Below are 22,062 nucleotides of genomic sequence, written 5' to 3'. Positions count from 1 at the left end.
TAGGGAGGTTAAGGGAAGGGGATATTAAGCAGAAATTTATGGAGTTGGGGTGGAAACTTAAGGCCAAGTCAGTCAGAGTGGTTATCTCGGGACTCTTGCCTGTGCCACGGGATAGTTTAGAGCGGAACAGAGAGAGGGAAAGTTTGAACTCGTGGCTGAGGGGATGGTGCAGGAGGGAGGGGTTCAGGTTCTTGAGCAATTGGAGCTCATTCTGGAGAAGGTGGGACCTCTACAAGAGTGATGGTCTACACCTGAATCAGAAGGGAACCAATATCTTGGGGGGAAAATTTGCAAAGGCTACGCAGGGGGGTTTAAACTGATTCAGAGGGGGGGGTGGGATCCTGAGTAGCAGGGATGAAAGTGAGGGGGGCATAGATGGGGACTGCAATGCACGGCATCATGGGGGTGGAGCAGAGCAGGGTTTGAAACGCGTATACTTTAATGCGAGAAGTATTCGCAATAAAGTGAATGAACTTGCAGCGTGGATCAGTACCTGGAACTTTGATGTTGTGGCCATTTCAGAGACATGGATAGACCAGGGACAGGAATGGTTGTTGCAGGTTCCGGGGTTCAAATGCTTCAGTCGGAGTAGAGAAGGAGGTAGAAGGGGGGGAGGGGTAGCATTATTAGTCAAGGATTGTATCACAGTGTCAGAGAGGAAGTTTGATGAGGACTTGTCTGTTGAGGTAGTATGGGCTGAGATTAGAAATAGGAGAGGAGAGGTCACCCTGTTGGGAGTCTTTTATAGGCCTCTTAAAAGTTCTAGAGAGGTTGAGGAAAGGATTGCGGAGACGATCCTGGATAGGAGTGAAAGTAATAGGGTAATTGTTATGGGGGACTTTAACTTTACTAATATTGATTGGAATAGCTATAGCTCTAGCTCATTAGAGGGGTCAGTTTTTGCACAAAGCGTGCAGGAAGGTTTTTTGACGCAGTATGTAGATAGGCCAACTCGAGGTGAGGCTATATTGGATTTGGTGCTGGGAAATGAGCCAGACCAGGTGTTAGACTTGGAAGTTGGTGTGCATTTTGGTGATAGTGACCACAATTCGGTTACGTTCACCTTAGTGATGGAAAGGGATAGGCATGAACCTCGGGTCAGTAGTTTTAGCTGGGGTAAGGGTAATTATGAGGCTATTAGGAGAGAATTAGGAAGCATAGGTTGGACTAGGAGACTACAGGGTCTGGGTACGTCCAAAATGTGGAGTTTTTTTCAAGGAGCAGCTGCTGCGAGTCCTTGATATGTATGTCCCTGTCAGGCAAGGAGGAAATGGTAGAGCTAGGGAACCGTGGTGCACTAAAAAAGTTGATTCGCTGGTTAAAAGGAAAAAGGAGGCTTATGTCAGGATGAGACTTGAGGGCTCAGGTAGTGCACCGGAAAGCTTTAGATTGGCTAGGAGGGAGTTAAAGAGTGAGTTAAGAATGGCTAAAAGGGGACATGAGAAGACTTTGGCTGATAGGATTAAGGAGAATCCTAAGGCGTTCTATAGATATGTTAAGAACAGAAGATTGGTTAGGGCAAGGTTAGAGCCAGTTAGAGGCAGCAGTGGGAAGTTATGTGTGGAACCAGAAGAGATTAGAGAGGCATTGAACCAATATTTCTCTGCGGTATTCACGCAGGGAGACATAAATGTAGCTGTGGAGAACACTGGGTTACAGGGTTGTAAACTGGATAGTATTGCAGTTGATGAGGAGGATGTGCTAGATATTCTTGAGGGTTTGAAAGTAAGTCCCCTGGGCCGGACGGGATTTACCCTAGGATTCTCTGGGAGGCAAGAGAGGCGATTGCGGAGCCTCTGGCTCTGATCTTCAGGTCGTCGTTGGTCACAGGTATAGTGCCAGAAGATTGGAGGATAGCGAATGTTGTCCCATTGTTTAAGAAGGGGAACAGAGACTTCCCCGGGAATTATAGACCGGTGAGTCTTACTTCTGTTGTGGGCAAGGTTTTAGAAAAAATTATTAGGGATAGGATTTATTGTTATTTGGAGAGTAATGAATTGATTGGAGATAGTCAGCATGGTTTTGTGGAGGGTAGGTCGCACCTTACTAACCTTATAGAGTTTTTTGAGAAAGTGACCAAAGAGGTGGATGGGGGTAAGGCAGTTGACGTGGTATATATGGACTTTAGTAAGGCGTTTGATAAGGTTCACCATGGAAGGCTTCTGCAGAAAATGCAGATGTATGGGATTGAGGGTGATTTCGTTAATTGGATCAGGGATTGGCTAGCAGATAGGAGACAGAGGGTGGTGGTTGATGGTAAGTATTTGTCATGGAGTTCGGTTACAAGTGGTGTGCCTCAGGGATCTGTTTTGGGGCCACTGCTGTTTGTAATTTTTATAAATGATCTGGATGAGAGTATAGTTGGGTGGATTAGTAAATTTGCTGATGACACCAAAGTCGGAGGTGTGGTAGATAGTGAGAAGGGGTGTCACAGTTTACAGAGAGACTTGGACAAGTTGCAGAGCTGGGCCGAGAGGTGGCGGATGGAGTTTAATGCGGAAAAGTGTGAGGTAATTCACTTTGGCAGGAATAACAGATGTGTAGAGTATGGGGCTAACGGTAAGACTCTGAATAGTGTTGATCAACAGAGGGATCTAGGTGTATGTGTACATAGATCCCTGAAAGTTGGGAATCAAGTAGATAAGGTTGTTAGGAAGGCATACGGTGTCTTGGCGTTTATTGGTAGGGGGATTGAATTTAGGAGCCGCAGCATCATGTTGCAACTGTACAAAACTCTGGTGCGGCCGCACTTGGAGTATTGTGTACAGTTCTGGTCCCCACATTATAGGAAGGATGTGGAGGCATTGGAGAGGGTGCAGAGGAGGTTTACCAGGATGTTGCCTGGTATGGAGGGGAGGTCCTATGAGGAGAGACTGAGGGATTTGAGGTTGTTTTCGTTAGAAAGAAGGCGGCTAAGAGGGGACCTTATTGAAACATAAGATGATTAGAGGTTTAGATAGGGTGGACAGTGATAGCCTTTTTCCTCGGATGGAGAAAACTAGCACGAGGGGGCATAGCTTTAAATTAAGGGGTGGTAGTTATAGGACGGATGTCAGAGGTAGGTTCTTTACCCAGAGGGTGGTGAGGGATTGGAATGCCCTGCCTGCTGCAGTTGTAAATGCGCCTAGTTTGGGGGCGTTTAAGAGATCCGTGGATAGGTTTATGGATGGAAAGGGATTGGTTTAGGTTAGAGGGTCATTGCTTTTTAATTGGTCGGCGCAACATCGTGGGCCGAAGGGCTTGTTCTGCGCTGTAATGTTCTATGTGCTATATCCTTGATTTAAAAAAGGGGTTGGTAAAAGGTTACAGGTGGGTAGGCAGGAGGTTACAGTCAGATCAGCCATGATCTTATTGAATGGTAGAGCAAGCTCAAAAGGGCTGAGCGGCCTGCTCCTATTTTGTATGTTTCGTACATATGTTTATTCCCAATTTTAATTGTTTCACAATTGGTAGCCATACCAACAGGTGCCCCGGTCCCAAGCTCTGAAATTTCCTCTACACACCTCCATACCTCTAACTTGCTTTCCTTCAATTGGACACTACTTCTTTGACCAAGCTTTTGATTATCTGACCTAATATCCTTTTATATAATTCTCCTGTGAAACGGCTTACGGATGTCATTACATTAAAGGTGTTTTTTTAAATATAAGTTATTGCTTCCATACTTCTCAGCCATTTGCCTACACATGTGCTCTTCTATCTTCTGACTGCTACGACACTATATACTTCAAGCAGAAGAACTGCTCCTTTTTTTTGCCCCTCAGTTCAATCCACATGACCTTATCTCACGATCCCACTGGCATATCAGCACTCACCACATCCCAGCCCTCTGCTTTGCAGCTGTAATTGTTCATTTAAACAATATTGCAATCCACACCCTTTTATTTCTCCATCTTGTCTGAAAACTGCATAGCTATAAATACTGAACTACAATTCCTGCCTTTTCTTAAGCTATGTTTCATAAGAAACATAAGAAATAGGAGCAGGAGTAGGCCATCTTGCCCCTCGAGCCTGCCCCGCCATTCAACAAGATCATGGCTGATCTGAAGTGGATCAGATCCACTTTCCCGCTCTCTCCCCATAACCGTTAATTCCCTTGTCTATCAAAAACGTATCTTCCCATGACTTAAATATATTGAGCGAGTTGGCCTCCACGACTTCAACGGGCAGAGAATTCCAGAGATTCACCACCCTTTGAGTGAAGAAGTTCCTCCTCAACTCCAATCTAAACTGCACCCCCCCCCACCCCCCCGCTTATCTTGAGGCTGTGCCCTCGAGTCCTGCTATCCTTTCTAAGCCGGAAGAATCTCTCTACCTCTACCCTATCCACACCCTTCATTATCTTATACATCTCAATAAGATTCCCCCCTCATCCTTCTAAACGCCAACAAGTACAGACCCAGTCTATTTAGTCTCTCTTCATAGTCCAACCCCCTCATCTCCGGTATCAGCCTAGTGAACCTCCTCTGCACTCCCTCCAAGGCCAATATATCCTTCCGCAAGTGCGGCGACCAAAACTGCACACAGTACTCCAGCTGCGGCCTCACCAGTACCCTGTACAGTTGCAGCAAGACTTCCCTACTTTTATATTCTAACTCCCTTGCTATAAAGGCCAACATTCCATTCGCCTTCTTGGTCACCAGCTGCACCTGCAGACTGGGTTTTTGCGACTCATGCACAAGGACCCCCAGGTCCCTCTGCACCGTAGCATGCTGCAGCTTTTCGCCCTTTAAATAGTAATCCCTCCTACTATTATTTCTGCCAAAGTGGATAACCTCACACTTGCTAACATTATACTCCATCTGCCAGGTCCTTGCCCACTCACTTAGCCTATCCAGATCCCTCTGCAGACTTTCCACACCCTCCACGCAATTTGCTTTTCCACTCATCTTCGTGTCATCAGCAAATTTCGTCACCCTACACTCAGCCCCCTCCTCCAGATCGTCTATTTAAATGGTAAATAGCTGATGCCCCAGCACCAGTCACTGTGGCACTCCACTAGTCACCAACTGCCAACCAGAATAGCACCCATTGATACCAACTCTCTGCTTCCTATTAAACAGCCAATCCTCTAACCACACTAACACCTTACCCCCCACTCCATGCAACATAACCTTCTGTCGCAACCTTTTATGAGGCACCTTATCAAACGCCTTTTGGAAATCTAAAAACACCACATCCACCAGTTCCCCTCTGTCTACCACACTAGTCACATCCTCACAGAAATCCAATAAATTCGTCAAACATGACTTCCCCTTAACGAATCCCTGCTGCGTCTGCTCGATCAAACCATTCTTTGTAGGTACCTCGCTATTTGTTCTTTGATTACGGATTCAAGCATTTTTCCAACTACAGACGTTAAACTAACCGGCCTATAATTCCCTGCCTTTTGTCTGCTACCTTTTTTAAACAGCAGCGTAACATTAGCCGTTTTCCAATCTTCTGGCACTTCCCCGGAATCCAGTGAATTTTGGCAAATAATTACTAAGGCATCCACTATCACCTCTGCCATTTCTTTCAGAACCCTGGGATGCATTCCATCCGGTCCTGGGGACTTGTCCACCTTCAGTCCCATTAGTCTATCAAGCACTACCTCTCTACCATCCTACTATCTTTAAGATCCGGCAAACTATTCGTGTCCTCGTCCGTGAAAACCGAGGCAAAAAACTTATTTAAAGCCTCAGCCATTTCCTCATCTCCCACCGCTAAATCCCCCCTCTCATCCTCTAAGGGTCCAACATTCACTCTAGCCAGCTTCCTCCTCTTTATATATTTGTAAAAACTTTTACTGTCTTTTTTATATTTAGTGCTAGTTTAGTTTCATAGTCTATTCTTCCTTCCTTTATCACCTTCTTAGTCATTCTTTGTTGATTTTTAAATTTTTCCCAATCTTCTAATCACCCACTACTTTTTGCCACTCTGAAAGCATCAGCCTTTAATTTAATACTCTCTTTTATTTCCTTAGATAACCACGGCTGGTTATCTCTTCTCCTACATTCCTTCTTTACCATCGGAATATATTTCTGCTGAGTACCAAAAAAGATCTCCTTAAAAATCCTCCACTGTTCCTCAGCCTTCCTACCAACTAATCTGCACCCCCAATCTACACTCGCCAATTCTGCTGTCATCCTATCATACTCCCCTCTGTTCAAACAGAGGACACAGGTTCGGGACCCTACTTTCTCATCCTTCATCTGCATCAAAAATTCAACCATACTATGATCACTCGTCCCAAGAGGATCCCTCACAAGAAGATCCCTAATTCTACCTGCCTCGTTACACAACACCAGATCTAAGATAGCTTGCTCCCTCGTAGGTTCAGTAATAACTGTGTCATATTTTCATCTATCTGTGCAGTTAGCTCATCTGCCTAACCACTAAATACCTTACCTCAGAGTAAATACCATTTTAAGTACTTCCAAACCCTTTGTTTTCTGTTTTCAATCCTTTGGTTCCTGTTTTCCACATCTGTTTATTAATTTTCTGCCTTCAATTTTCAGCCATAACAAATATAGAAATAGAGACTTGATTAAAGTCTAAGTAATGAAAACATGAGATTTGGTCCATGTGGATAGAGCGTTTGAGCTTTTTGGCAATGGACGACTAAGAAGCATAAGTATAAATTAAGTAAGCATCAAATTAGATTAACTTTAGGATTTATTTTTAGAATCAGGACCAGTTCATGTGAGGAGTGTGGATTTTCTGCAAACATTCAAAAGGGTGTTGGATGAACTTCTGATTAAGGCCAAAATCGTATCTATTAAAGCAGAGATGTTGAGGAATGTCTTTCTGATTGATTGCCTTTGGATTGGAGCATAATTATCCTCAGTTTTTGCTTTGTCGGTGTGAGCATTTCTTGGATTTTTTTGCCTCTCCAGCATTGGTGGCTGGTTAATGCGGTGGCAGGTGGGATGCATGGGAGTCTATATGCATATATTTCATCAAGATAAAATGGGTGATGTCTTTTCCTGTCCTTCATTTTCATATGTTTATTGTCTTCCTGTCTAGCAACTGTGATTCTGTAAGAAGCATGAAGAAATAAGAGGAATAAAGAGAAGAGGAAACCCAAATCAAGGAGGAAGGAGGTAGGAAATGAGGGGAGTAAATTAGAGAGAAGGGAAAAGTGAGGGAGAAAATGAAAAGCAAAAAAAATAATTGGAGAACAGTAAAACATACAGGTACGATAAAGTCACCATAGTCCCAGATGACCATAGGCTGAATTTTTTCCCTTTTGAGAGAGAGCTGACTGGTAGTGATTTAATCTGAGGGTCACCACAAATCAGGTGAGTAGCAATTTTGAAAAGGTGGGGCCTTCATGAATAACCTCAATCAGTACAGGAATTAAACTCACATTGTTGGCATTGCGCTGCATCACGAGCCAGTTGTCCAGCCATAAATAGGAGAGTGAAAAACAATTCCAGAAATGACAAAAGCAAATCAGGACGAGGGAACCAAACAAAACAGAGAGGAAAACAGACTTGGAGGAAAATGAAAAACATGTAAGAGCGTGAAAAGCAGAAGTGGAGCAGGATAAGAGAAGTGAAGTTGTAGAAGGACAAGAGGAAGAGATACATACAATTGTTAAATTATTTACAGAATACTCAAAGTAACATACTTTCTAATATTTTGTAAAAATCAATAAGTGTCTCAATCAAAATCACCATTTTATTTTGTCAATTCACTTTGTTTCACCAGAAGAGACTGCTGCGAAACAAAAAAGGTAAAAACTATGCTTGATTTTAAACTTTGAAATCTATGGGCCCAATTTTAACCCATTCAAATCCATTTACTTGCAGAGTTCAAATTGGGTCCTATAATTTAGCAGATTCAATAGTATCAGCATGGCTTAAATAGTTACTACCTGCTATCATGTCATCCACTTTGCTCATCTTTAACAGCACTTGTTCAATAAGGCCAACTTCTGTGCTCGCTTGAAGATTGCGCACACTCTTGCGCAGAATGGCTGTGAACATACTCCAGATTTCAGCCTGGCAGGTGACATCACAGTGTTCAAGAAGTTCTATCATGCATGCTATGCTCTCTGCATCCTGAATGATGAAGTTAATTTCCAAATCAAATTCTCCTCCAACCAGCTGTCATGGGGGAAAAACAGAGAAAAGCAAAAAACAATTTAACACAACTTTTCAAATTTTTCAAAACATTTAAATCAGAGTATTTCCACCTGTATCAGGCTAAAATGGTTGCGATGAGTAATTTTTACAATCAGTTCACTAAGTTCTCCTTTGGCTCAGCAAGCTCACCTAGTAAAGAAGAGAAGCTAAGAGGGTTCTGTGCCTGATCTCAACTCCATCTGAGTTAACTAAATCATCTATAGAATCAATAGCAGCAACATTATAGCCTTAGTTCCCCTGCCTCACAAGGATAAAATAAGCCAATGTGCCAACCAACAATCAGTAAGTGTTAAGTACATGTGAATCTTTGGCAGAAAAGAATAGGGTTCAACTATGACCCCCAATCAAATAATCTATTTATTTTTACTCTTAAGAATAAAGAATACATAAGAATAATGGAATTTTCTCTCATCTTGTAAACAATGCAATCAGAGAAAGGGGGAGAGGAATAGGACTGGAGAATGGAGAAAATTGACAAGAACATTTTTAGAAAAACAATTCCATGGGGAAAGAAGACATTTTCTAATCAACTTATTGTCTTACTATGGGCAATGTACAACGTGCTGCAAAAATTCAAACAACACCACAAGTCACTTTAAATACGAAAAAGAACACTATCGGCCTACTTAAAGTAACACCAATAGTTCACTGAAGAAAAGCACACAGGTGGAATGGTCTGTTCTTATGTTGTATATCTGCGTAAGCAGAGTTGTTGGGCAGATTTTATAGCTTCACTCGTCCAAAACCCAACATCATATTCAAAGTCAACGGATGTTTTCCTGGTCCACTCTTCCCCCGCTCTGATTCCTGTGGCAGGAGCAATAGTAAAATTCTGGCCAATGTTTCAGGGTCAAGTATCTTCCATCGGTATCACTGACAGAAAAATAAACTCTTTTTCTCTACAGATGCCTGACTTGTTGAGTGTTTCCAGTTCTTTTTAATTATTCAAATTTCTAGCATCTTCAATATTTTGACTCTGTGCCAACTTTTTTCTTTATTCATTTATGGGATTAATGGCTTCAGGACAGTTAAGTGTCAACCATGTGTTTATCTTGCCTGGAGCTGAGGCCAATTTGGAAGTGTTTATTCCAAGGCGATAGTTGAATCTAAAAGTCATCATTGAGAAAAGATGGTAGCAAATGTTTCAGGTTGATGATCTTTTTATCAGTTTGTCCATCAAAGTGTGCTCAGTTTCACTTGGGAAATTTCAGTTAACACAACTTATATTTTCCACCTCTAAACTGTGGATGACCGTGAGGTTTATCAATTCCTGGAACCCACCTGCACATAATCATCAGTGCATTTCTAATTTTGAGGCAAATAACGTTTGCCAAGTAACTTGACAAAGGAATTTTAATAGTCATAAATGTTACTTTGCAATTTGTTAAAATTATTACAGATGAACTTCAATACAGTTAAGTACTAGATATAATGCATGGGGGGAAAATTGATATCTTGATTAAAAGCGCCATCCTGGTAATGGGAGAGGAGGAAGGGGGTTTGGGATTGTTGTTTGAGCATTTAGTAGGTTGAACCATTTCAGATTATCAATCGATAAAGCAAACATCATTCAGCATGTTCTACTGCTCCATGGGCCTGGAGTCACATATAGACCAACCCAATCAAGATGGCATCTTTTCTTCCCTAAAGGACATTAATTACCCAGATGTTAGTCATGGTCATCATTACTGAAACTAACTATATATATTCCATTTTTGTTAATTGAATGTAAATTCTACTAGTAGTATGGTGGAATTTGAAACCATTTTCCCAGAGCCTGGAGTTTGGATTATTAATTTAAGATGCCACCATCTTTCCAGCAATTCACTGACTGCTCTTCGAAGGTATCAGACCTCCCATTGTATACATCACCAAGATCACCTATTTCTATAGCCACAATGTCACTCATTCTCTGCTATTTTCGGATCATTTGATGCTAAAAACTTTCATTTATGTCTTTGTCACCTCCAGATTCCCCAAGCCAACATTCCATCCAACCTAATTTGCACCTTTCACTGACCTACAATGACTCAGTCTGACAACACCTTGATTCTAAAATTGTCATCCATGTTTCTAAATCCTTTCATGCTCTTACACCTTTCAATCTTTGTAACCTCCTCCAACTTTCTTATTTGCACCCCCATCCTTTAACATCTTGATAATCCTCCATTTTAAGCCTTATGTGTATTCCCAAACTTCATCAATCCATCAAAATTCCCCCTCTCAAACTGGCCAAGCAGATTGGGAAACTAGATTAAAAGATATGACAATAGCTAAGTAATGGCAAACATTTAAAGAATTAATGTGCACTGGCAAGTCAGGATCCTGCTACTCAATACATTAAATTATTGCTGGTGCAAGAGGTCAGTGGCAAGTATAAGGAGTACAAGCCTCTTGGTCAGGTTTCCAGGGGCAGGAAGGTGTGCGACAATAGCAGGCATGGCAGTGGCACCTACTAACAAGTGCACAGTATTCATAGGTACCCTGCCTGGAGGAAGGGATATCTGTCACAGTTCAGGATTTCTTTGCCATTTTTTCTATAAAGTGACTGCAACATTTTTGATACATGATTAGGTTAAGAAGTATGATAATAGGAAATAGTTTACCCAGACGGCTCATGATTAATTAGCCATTCACAGGAAAAGAGATAATTTAAATGCAAAAGCCATTTAAACTCTATTGCAGTTCTTACTATAGAATGTCAGTATTTGGACCGAAAGAAGCTTTTTAAAGATATTTAGTAAAAATAAAAAATTAGAGTAAATATAAATTAAATTAACAATAACATTAACATTCATCTGCCATAATTTTAACAAATTGCAAAGTATCATTCATGACTATTAAAATTCCTTTGTCAAGTTACTTGGCAAACGTTATTTGCTTCGAAATTAGAAATGCACTGATGATTGTGTGCAGGTGGGTTCCAGGAATTGATAAACTTCACGGTCATCCACAGTTTAGAGGTGGAAAATATAAGTTGTGTTAACTGAAATTTCCCTAGTGAAACTGAGCACACTTTGATGGACAAACTGATAAAAAGATCATCAACCTGAAACATTTGCTATCATCTTTTCTCAATGAGGACTTCTAGATTCAACTATTGCCTTGGAAGAAACACTTCCAAATTGGCCTCAGCTCCAGGCCAAGCTAAACACATAGCTGACTTCTTTTTAAAAGAACTTTTCCAATTTTTCTGCCTGCTACAATCTTTGAGCATTGACATTAACTGCCATTAATTAGGGAGGTGCACTGATCTTTCTCCTACTGAAAATCTCAAACTTGATTGAATTTTTTTGAAGGGGTAACCAAAGAGGTAGATGAGGGCAGTGCAGTTGATGTTGTCTACATGGGCTTTAGCAAGGCCTTTGACATGGTACCACATGGTAGCTTGTTACATAAGGTTAAATCTCACAGGATCCAGGGTGAGGTATCTAAGTGGATACAAAATGGGCTTCTTGACAGAAGCCAGAGGGTGGTTGTAGAGAATTGTTTTTCAAACTGGAGGACTGTGTCCAGCAATGTGCCTCAGGGATCTGTGCTGGGTCCACTATTTTTTGTCATTTATATTAATGATTTGGATGAGAATATAGGAGACATGATTAGTAAGTTTGCAGATGACACCAAGATTGGTGGCATAGTGGACAGTGAAGGAAGTTATCTCCAATTGCAATGGGATCTTGATCAATTGGGCCAGTGGGCTGACGAATGGCAGATGGAATTTAATTTAGACAGATGCGAGGTGCTGCATTTTGGTAGACTGAACCAGGGCAGGACTTACTCATATAATGGTAGGGGTTGGGGAGAGTTACAGAACAAAGAGATCTAGGGGTATCTGTTCATAGCTCCTTGAAAGTAGAGTCATAGGTGGACAGAATGGTGAAGGAGGCATTTGGCATGCTTGGTTTCATCGGTCAGAACATTGAATACAGGAGTTGGGACATCTTGTTGAAGTTGTACAAAACATTGATACGGCCACATTTGGAATACTGTGGGCAATTCTGGTCACCTTGTTATAGAAAAGGATATTATTAAACTAGAAAGAATGCAGAAAAGATTTACTAGGGTGCTACCAGGACTTGATGGATTGAGTTATAAGAAGCTGAATAGACTGGGACATTTTTCTCTGGAGCGTAGGAGGCTGAGGGGTGATCTTATAGAAGTCTATAAAATAATGAGGGGCACAGATCAGCTAGTCAATACCTTTTCCCAAAGGTAGGGGAGTTTAAAACTAGGGGGCATAGGTTTAAGCTGCGAGGAAAGATACAAAAGTGTCCTGAGAGTAATTTTTTCCACACAGAGGGTGGTCAGGGGCGGGTACAATTCTGTCACTTAAAAAGCATTTGGATAGTTACACGGGTACGATGGGTATAGAGGGATATGGGCCAAATGCGGGCAATTGGGATTAGCTTAGGGGTTTTAAAAAAAAGGGTGGCATGGACAAGTTGGGCCGAAGGGCCTGTTTCCATGCTGTAAACCTCTAAAATTCTATGAAAGAAGACAGACCAAAATCACCACTGAATTGTTTGCAAAATTCACAAGAAATGCAAGTGAAGACCACACAGACAGATTCCAGGGTGCAATCAGGAGCCACGTGGCCAGATTCCATGATGCAAGCAGGGAGGGCACACAATCAGAATCCGGGGTACAAGCAGAGGCCACGCAGCCAGAGATGAAGCTGAGAGCAGGTGCCACACAGCCAAAATTCAAGGTGAGAGCAGGGCATGCAGCAAGCATCTGGGGTGCTAGCTGGGGCCAAGCAGCCAGAGTTCAAGGTGAGAGAGGCGCCATGCAGCCAGGGTGCAGGGTGCAAGCTGTTCACTGGACTAATACATGGAATGGGGTAGTTATCTTAGGAAGAAAGGTTTGACAAGGTTGGTCTGTGTCAAATGGAGTTAAGAATGAGAGGTGATCTTTTTGAAACACAAGATCCTTAGGGTACTTGCCAGGGTGGATACTGAAAGAATGTTTTCCTTTATGGTTCCTTGGGAGCACTGAAGAGAGGCAGTGATTTGTAAGAGGAGAGCTTGTGGATAAGTTAAAGTGATTTTTTAAAATTAACTTTGCTAGTTTTTTTTTAATTTTATTCCGGAAACCGGAAGTAGTTTGCAAAGGGACTTGGGTTTTTTCTTTCCTTACCATAAACTGGACTGGTGAGGAATCCCGAAACTCTACACAGGTAAAGTACCCCACCCTCCCACCTCCTCTAACCTAAAAAAGAGAGAGAGAGGGGCTCGGAGTGAGAACTGTTAAGTTTGTTTTTGTTTCTTTTGTGTGAGCTGGAAGGGCTTTGACTCACAGGGCCTAAGCAAAAAGGGTGAGGCAAGGTAAGTTTATAAGTTTTTACTACTTTTTTCTGTATTTCTAAAAAGGGCAAGTATGAGTGTGAGGCCAGTATGTTGTCGCCAATGCAATATGTGGGAGGTCCTGGAGGGTCCTGGTCTCCCAGACATCCGTATCTGCACTCAGTGTGTGGAGCTGCAGTCCCTATTGGACCAGGTTAAGGAACTGGAACTGCAGCTCGAGGACCTTCATCTCATTAGAGAGAACGAGGAGGTAATTGACAGGAGCTATCGGCAAGTGGTCACACCGGGGCAACGGGAAGAAGGCAAGTGGGTAACAGTTAGGAAGGGGAAAGCTCACGTGATGGAGAGCATGCTGGTGGATGTCCCCCTTCAAAATAAGTACTCCTGTCTGAGTACTGCTGTGGGGAACAGCTCACCTGGGGGAGGAAGCGGTGGCCAGGTCTCTGGAGCTGAGCCTGACCCAGTACTTCAAAAAAGTAAGAAAAAGAGCAGCAAGGCAGTGTTAATAGGGGACTCCATAGTGAGGGGATCAGACAGGCGTTTTTGCGGATGGTGGTTTGCCGCCCTGGAGCTGGAATCCGGGATGTCTCTGGACGCGTCCCAGACATCCTGAAAGAGGGTGAGGAGCCGGAGGTTGTGGTTCATATAGGTACCACTGACATAGGCAGAAAGAGGGAAGGGGTCATGAAAAGGGATTATAGGGAATTAGGTAGACAGCTGAGAAAGAGGAACTCGAAGGTAGTAATCTCAGGATTGCTGCCTGCGCCGCGGGAGAGCGAGAGCAGAAATGGAATGAGGTGGAGGGTGAATGCGTGGCTGAGGGACTGGAGCAGGGGACAGGGATTCCAGTTCCTGGATCATTGGGGCCTCTTTAGGGGCAGGTGTGACCTGTTCAGTAAAGACGGGTGGCACTTGAATCCCAGGGGGACCAATATCTTGGCGGGAAGATTGGCTAGGGCTACTGGGGGGGCTTTAAATTAGAAAGGATGGGGGGAGGGAATAGAGATGAGGAGACTGAAAGTAAGGAGGTTAGCTCCCAGGTAGAGAAGAACTGTAGACAGTATGAGAGGGAGGTTAGACGGGTAACGGAGAAGGGAAGTGCCCAGACCGAGGGTCTGAGGTGCGTCTATTTTAACGCCAGGAGTGTAGTGAACAAGTAGATGAGCTTAGGGCGTGGGTTGCTGCTTGGGAATGTGATGTGGTGGCCATTACAGAGACTTGGATGTCTCAGGGACAGGACTGGGTACTTCAAGTGCTGGGATTCAAATGCTTCAGGAAGGACAGGGAGGGGGACAAAAGAGGTGGCGGAGTGGCACTGTTGATCAGGGGCAGTGTCATGGCTGCACAGAAGGTGGATGCCGTGCAGGGACTGTCTACAGAGTCTCTGTGGGTGGAAGTTAGGAACAGCAAAGGGTCGATAACGTTGCTGGGTGTTTTCTATAGGCCGCCCAATAGTGACAGGGAAGTTGAGGTGCAGATAGGGAAACAGATCCTAGAGAGATGTAATAACAGAGTTGTCGTGATGGGAGACTTTAATTTCCCAAACATCAACTGGAATATCCCTAGGGTAAGGGGTTTGGATGGGGAGGAGTTTTAGGCGTGTTCAGGAGGGTTTCCTGACACAGTACGTGGATAAGCCGATGAGAGGAGAGGCTGTACTTGACCTGGTGCTGGCTAATGAACCAGGACAGGCGACGGATCTCTCGCTGGGAGAGCATCTCAGGGATGGAGATCACAATTCTATCTGCTTCACGATAGCATCAGAAAGAGATAGGATCAGGCAAGCTAGGAAGGTGTTTGTCTGGAGTAAGGGGAAATATGATCAGGCAGCCAATTGGACGAGTAAACTGGAAGGAGGTGTTCTTGGGGAAAAGTACAGAAGGAAGGTGGCGGATTTTCAAGGAACGTTTGACTGGAGCTCTGCATGACAACGTTCCGATGAGACAAGGAGGTTTTGGTAGGTCACGGGAGCCGTGGTGCACGAAGGTTGTGGTGAACCTGGTCAGGAAGAAAAGAAAGGTGTATAAAAGGTTCAGAGAGCTAAGAGATGTTAAGGATCTAGAGGAGTATAAGGCTTGTAGAAAGGAGCTTAAAAAGGAAATCAGGAGAGCCAGAAGGGGTCATGAGAAGGCCTTGGCGGGTAAAATTAAGGAGAATCCCAAGGCGTTCTACAAATATGTGAAGAGTAAAAGGATGAGAAAAGAAGGGATAGGACCTATAAAAGGTGAAGGGGGAAAAGTCTGTGTGGAACCGGAAGAAATGGCAGAGATGCTTAATGAGTACTTTGCCTTGGTATTCACAGTGGAAAGTGATCTGGGAGATTGTACTACATGTTTGCGGCAGACTGAAAAGATTGAGTATGTGGATATTAAGAGAGAGGATGTGTTGGAACTTTTAAATTCTATCAAGATAGATAAGTCGCCGGGACCGGATGGGATGTACCCCAGGTTATTGTGGGAGGTGAGGGAAGTGATTGCAGAGCCCCTGGCGATGATCTTTGCATCGTCGATGGAGATGGGAGGGGTTCCGGAGGATTGCGGATGTGGTTCCTATTTCCAAGAAAGGGAACAGGGATAGCCCAGGAAATTTTTTATAAATATATAAAAAGGAAGAGGCTGGCTAGGGTGAATGTTGGTCCTTTAGAGGATGAGAAAGGGGACCTAGTGGTAGGGGATGAGGATATGGCTAAGGTATTGAATAACTTTTTTGTTTCTGTCTTCACAGAGGAGGACATGAATAATTTGCCGGGTGTTAGCAATGGAAAGGTGGTAGGACTGGAAGGTCTTAATGACATTACTGTTACTAGAGAGGCGGTGCTCAACAGACTGGAGGGGCTGATTGTGGACAAGTCCCCAGGACCGGATGGAATGCATCCGAGGGTCTGAAAGAAATGGCGGAGGTTATAGTGGATGCCTTGGTGGTTATTTTCCAGACGTCACTGGATTCCGGGGAAGTGCCGGATGATTGGAAAACGGCTAATGTTACGCCGTTGTTTAAGAAGGGTGCCAGGCAAAAGGCGGGGAATTATAGGCCGGTTAGTTTAACGTCTGTGGTAGGTAAAATGTTAGAATCTGTCATTAAGGAGGAAATTGCGAGGCATCTTGAAGGGAATTGCTTGATAGAGCAGACGCAGCACGGTTTCATTACAGGGAAGTCGTGTCTGACAAATTTACTGGAGTTCTATGAGCATGTGTCTAGGGCGGTGGATAGAGGAGAGCCAGTGGATGTGGTCTTTCTAGATTTTCAGAAGGCGTTTGACAAAGTACCTCACAAGAGGTTATTGCAGAAGGTCGAGGGACATGGAGTTGGGGGTAGGGTGTTAGCGTGGATAGAGGATTGGTTGTCAAATAGGAGGCAGAGAGTGGGGGTCAATGGGTGCTATTCGGATTGGTGGTTGGTGACTAGTGGAGTGCCCCAGGGGTCGGTGCTGGGGCCTCAGCTTTTTACCATTTATATAGATGATCTGGAGGAGGGAACCGAGTGTGTGGTGTCGAAATTTGCTGATGACACCAAGATTGGTGGAACGGCAAATTGTGCGGAGGGTGTGGAGAGTCTGCAGAAGGATCTAGATAGGCTGGGCGAATGGGCCAGGAAATGGCAAATGGAATTTAATGTTGGCAAGTGTGAGGTGGTCCACTTTGGTAGGGAGAATGGTAGGAAGGACTATTACTTACGGGGCGAAAAACTGCAGCAGGCGACGGTGCAGAGGGACCTCAGGGTCCTTGTGCATGAGTCGCAAAAACCCAGCTTGCTGGTGCAGCAGGTGGTCAGGAAGGCGAATGGGATGCTGGCCTTCATAGCGAGGGGGATTGAATATAAAAGTAGGGAGGTCTTGCTGCAGCTGTATAGGGCATTGGTGAGGCCGCAGCTGGAGTACTGTGTGCAGTTTTGGGCGCCGCACCTGCGCAAAGATATTTTGGCCTTGGAGGGAGTGCAGAGGAGGTTTACTAGGCTGATATCGGAGTTGAGGGGGTTGAGCTATGAGGAGAGGCTGAATAAACTGGGCTTGTACTCGTTAGAGTTTAGAAGAATGAGGGGAGATCTCATTGAGACGTATAAGATGATGAATGGGATGGATAGGATAGAGGTGGAGAGACTCTTCCCGCTCAAAAAAGACAGTAGGACTAGGGGGCACAGCCTCAAGATAAAAGGGGGGCGGTTTAGAACGGAGTTGAGGAGGAACTTCTTCACTCAAAGGGTGGTGAATCTCTGGAATTCTCTGCCCGTTGAAGTGGTGGAGGCTGCCTCACTAAATATTTTTAAGACGCGGGTTGATGGGTTTTTGATAAGAGAGGGGATTAAGGGTTATGGGGAGAAAGCGGGAAAGTGGAACTGAGCAGCGACAGATCAGCCATGATCTTATTGAATGGCGGGGCAGGCTCGAAGGGCTAGATGACCTACTCCTGCTCCTATTTCTTATGTTCTTATGTTCTTAATTACCAACCAGTGAGTCTGACTTCAGTGGTTGGTAAGTTGATGGACAGGATTCTCAGGGACAAGATTTATGAGCATTTAGAGAAGTTTAGTATGATCAGGAATAATCAGCACGGCTTTGTCAAGGGCAGGTCGTGCCTTACGAGCCTAGTTGAGTTCTTTGAAAATGTGACTGAACACATTGATGAAGGAAGAGCGGTGGACGTGGTTTACACAGACTTCAGCAAGGCATTTGATAAGGTACCCCATGCAAGGCTTCTTGAGAAGGTGAGAGGGCATGGGATCCAAGAGGCTTTGGCCTTGTGGATCCAGAACTGGCTTGCCTGCAGAGAGTGGTTGTGGATGGGTCTTTGTCTGCATGGAGGTCGGTCACCAGTGGAGTGCCCAAGGGATCTGTTCCAGGACCCTTGCTGTTTGTCATTTTCATAATTGACCTGGATGAGGAAGTGGAGGGATGGGTTAGTAAGTTCGCCAACGATACGAAGGTTAGTGATGTTGTGGGTAGTCTGGAGGGTTGTCAGAAGTTGCAGCGTGACATAGATAGGATGCAAGACTGGGCGAAGAAGTGGTAGATGGACTTCAATGCAGATAAGTGTGAACTGGTCCATTTTGGCAAGACCAACAGGATGCAGGAGTACAATATCAAGGGTAGGAGTCTTAGCTGGGTTGAAGAGCAGAAGGATCTTGGGGTCTGGGTCCATAGGACTCTTAAATCGGCCTCCCAGGTGGAGGATGTGGTCAAGAAGGCGTATTGTGTACTGGCCTTCATTAATCGAGCGATTGAGTTTAGGAGTCAGGATGTAATGCTGCAACTTTATAGGACCCTTGTCAGACCCCACTTGGAGTACTGCGCGCAGTTCTGGTCGCCTCACTACAGGAAGTATATGGAAGCTATTGAGAGGGTGCAGAGGAGATTTACAAGGATGTTGCCTGGATTGGGAGGCATGCCTTATGAAGATAGGTTGAGGGAGCTAGGTCTCTTCTCCCTGGAGAGACGAAGGTTGAGAGGCAACCTGATAGAGATTTATAAAATGTTGAGAGGAATAGATAGGGTGGATTCTCGGAGGCTATTTCCCAGGGCTGAAATGGTCGCTACGAGAGGACACAGGTTTAAGGTGCTGGGAAGCAAGTACAGAGGAGATGTTAGGGGAAAGTTTTTCACTCAGAGGGTGGTGAGTGAGTGGAATTGGCTGCCATTGGTGGTCGTAGAGGTGAGCTCGCTGGGGTATTTTAAAAGACTTCTGGATGAGTATATGGGATCTAATGGCATTGGAAGTTACAGATAGTTCTATGGCTTGGTGGGTATAGATGTGATCGGCGCAACTTGTGGGCCGAAGGGCCTTTGTGCTGTAGTGTTCTATGTTCTATGGGAGAGACTCGAACTAAGACTGAGTTTAAAATAAGGATCTCCCATTCAAGAGGGAAATGAGAAGAAATGTTTTCCCCTCATAAGATTGTAAGTCCTTGCAACTCTGCGAGCAGTGGGGGCACAGTCAATTAATATTGTTAAAATTGAGTTAGATTCATTCTTGATTACAAAGAGGATGAAAGGTAAGTGAAATGTAGAGCAAAGGCCACAATCAGATCAGCCTTGATATTATTGAATAGCAGAGCAGGCTTAAGGGGCCAAACGGCTGACTCCAGCTCCTAACTCATATGTTTGAGTAGAAAGTTCAGAGGGGAAATGAAGAAAGCAAATAAGAGAAACTATGAGCAGAGATTGGCAACTAATGTAAAAGGGAATCGAAAAGTCTCCCAACCAATATAAATAGCAAGAGGAAAGGGGCGGGGTGGGGAGGGCGGCAGGTGGTGATTAGGGTCCAAAAAGAAAGGATTGTTCAACAGAGGCAGAGGGCATAACTCAGATACTAAATGGGCTAGAAACTGATGAAGAAAAGGTATTAGACAGGCAGGCTATATTTAAACTTAATTCAATAGGAAAGGATGTGTGCAGAAAAGGTGACTTAAGAGAATAAAGGATAGAAACTCCAGAGACACTGACAAAAAAGTGTGGAAGGATAAGCCCAGCAATTAGAAGCCAGTCAGTTTAACCTCAGCAGTGGGAATATTTTTAGAAATGATAATTCAGCACAATTAGCAATCATAGACTAGAATTACAGAATCCCTACAGTGCAGAAAGAGGTCATTCGAACAAATGTGAATTTAAAAAATCCAGCATGGATTTGTAAAAGGCAAATTATGACATCTTTCATCATGGAAGATGGAGAGTGTTAAATATATAAGTTGTTGCTTGATTGCTGTAAGAGCCAGTCGCATGACTTGATGGCGATGTCATTTGGGGTGTTCAACAGGGTGCTGTTTAGTTTCAATTTCTGTTCTCTGCAGAGAACATCTTTCAATGAACCTCTTGAATCTCCATGTGCAAACCACATTTTTTCTTTTTGTTTAAAAGTCACAATCCCCAACACAGTTAGGACATGACAAAGAGAAAACTGGCAACAAGTCAGGATTTTGTTTCATCAAGAACATTGAGAAAAAATCCTAAATAGAAGAAAAAACATTGTGGGTCCTCACACTTCAAATATTAGACGGCGTGGGAAAAGCAACAACATTATCAAAGATTCAAGTGCCAGTGCAGGAAGACAAAACAAGAGAAAAGAATTTTGCATGGCTTTTAAAGAAGTGTTTTTTTCCAATCAGGGAAGGGCGAGATTCCAAGCATTTTCTGGCATATTTGGAAAAAAAAAGAGCTGCTTTGCTGTATAGCTGGGGCCTTTAAAGAAAAGAAAACATTAGCAAGTCTATGGCCTCCAGAGTGAAAAGAGGAGTGCTGGGAAGACGGTGAAAAAAATATACTGAGCAGTCTTGAATCACTGGTACCTACAAGAGAAAGGGTGGGACAATTAGGATCCATGGGTCCTTTCAATGAAGAAAACGATTCATGGAGTTCCAATGCAATGTTGCGTAACAAAATTGCCAACAAGTTGCTCATACCAGCTCCTCTCAATGCAATAAAAGTTCAAGTCTATTTATTAGTCAGAAGTAAGGCTTACATTAACATTGCAATGAAGTTACTGTGAAATTCCTTCAATTTGCTCCACTACTTGGCTCATCCAGCAAAGCCAGGAACCAAAACTTACGATGACTTGAGAAGGACATTGTTCTCCAAAGCAGCTGATATCACAGAATAGTTCATGTTTCACCGAAGAAATCAAGTGGAAGGTGAAAACACTGATCTTACAAAAGCTGGCACAACATTGTGAGTTTCCTGAGTCATTAGAAGATACTCTTCAAAGCTATTCAAAGAAATGCTTTCTGAACATGCTTTGGTTTTAAAAACAGCAGTAGTAATCAGTGTCGAAGGAACTGGCTGCTAAAGACGTTTCAATTTGTGCAAGAATGAAGGTCCACAAAGTTGGGGCCTGCCCACAAGAAGTCAAAATAGCAACAAACATGTTGAAGATCTGCCAAAATGTGCCTGTGAATGAATGTCGGAGCAAGGATAATCAATGCAAAAATCGTGGTAAAATGGGACACATTGTCAAAGCTTGTTGGACTGGACCAGCTTTTCCAGAGAAAAAAATTCAGGAGGAGGATCTGGGTGCCTTCAAGAAGAACAAGTTGCATTCTACAAAAAACATTTGCAACACAGAAAAAAAGAATATACTGAGAAGAAGAGAATGTCTAGAAACATTTTGAAGAGCTCCAACTGAACGTCTTATCCATACAGGATGAATCACGTCCAGTTATTCCAAAGTCAGACAACATATTAAGATAGAGGTTAATAGTGGTGCTGCTGTATTTTTAATTCCTAAACTACAGACCAACAGAAGTTGAAGTTTCCTCCTTTAAACCAGCTAATGCAATTGTAAGGACATACATGGAAGAGATTGTGCTGTTAAAAGGTTACATGCATCATGGTCAAAGTAGTGTTGCGTGGACAAGCAGCAGAGTTGCCTCTCCATGTAGTCTGCGGTAATTTTCAAGCTCCTTGAGAGATCATGGTTAGAGAAGGTAAATGTTTAATTGGAGTGATGTCAGTAGGCTGGTTGATGACAAAAGAGACCATCTGGATAAATAAAAGACAATGTTCAAAAAGACACTTGGCTCATTGAAGCTGTTCAACTGAAATTCAAGATAAAGCCTAATGGTCAACCAAAAATCTCGAAGTAAGAGTGGTGCCAAATGCAGCTCATCCCAAGGTCAAAGAAAAATTAGTACAACTTGTTAAC

The 22,062-nt window shown here is 43.5% G+C and overlaps 1 protein-coding gene across 2 annotated transcripts in view; it reads right to left on the bottom strand.

Annotated features, from left to right (window-relative positions):
* Positions 1 to 22,062, bottom strand: part of nbeaa (neurobeachin a) — an 825,376-nt gene that overhangs the window by 685,624 nt on the left and 117,690 nt on the right. For both annotated transcript variants that reach the window (XM_080197464.1, XM_080197465.1), the window contains exon 2: positions 7,862 to 8,093. In XM_080197464.1, coding sequence (XP_080053590.1) covers positions 7,862 to 8,093 — 232 coding nt within the window. The remainder of the gene's footprint in view (positions 1 to 7,861; positions 8,094 to 22,062) is intronic.

Source organism: Carcharhinus amblyrhynchos, chromosome 10, assembly GCF_965287045.1.
Source record: "Carcharhinus amblyrhynchos chromosome 10, sCarAmb.v2.hapA, whole genome shotgun sequence".
NCBI classification, from domain to species: domain Eukaryota; kingdom Metazoa; phylum Chordata; class Chondrichthyes; order Carcharhiniformes; family Carcharhinidae; genus Carcharhinus; species Carcharhinus amblyrhynchos.
Note: the sequence above shows the minus strand (reverse complement) of the source record. Positions and strands in the feature narration are given on the sequence as shown.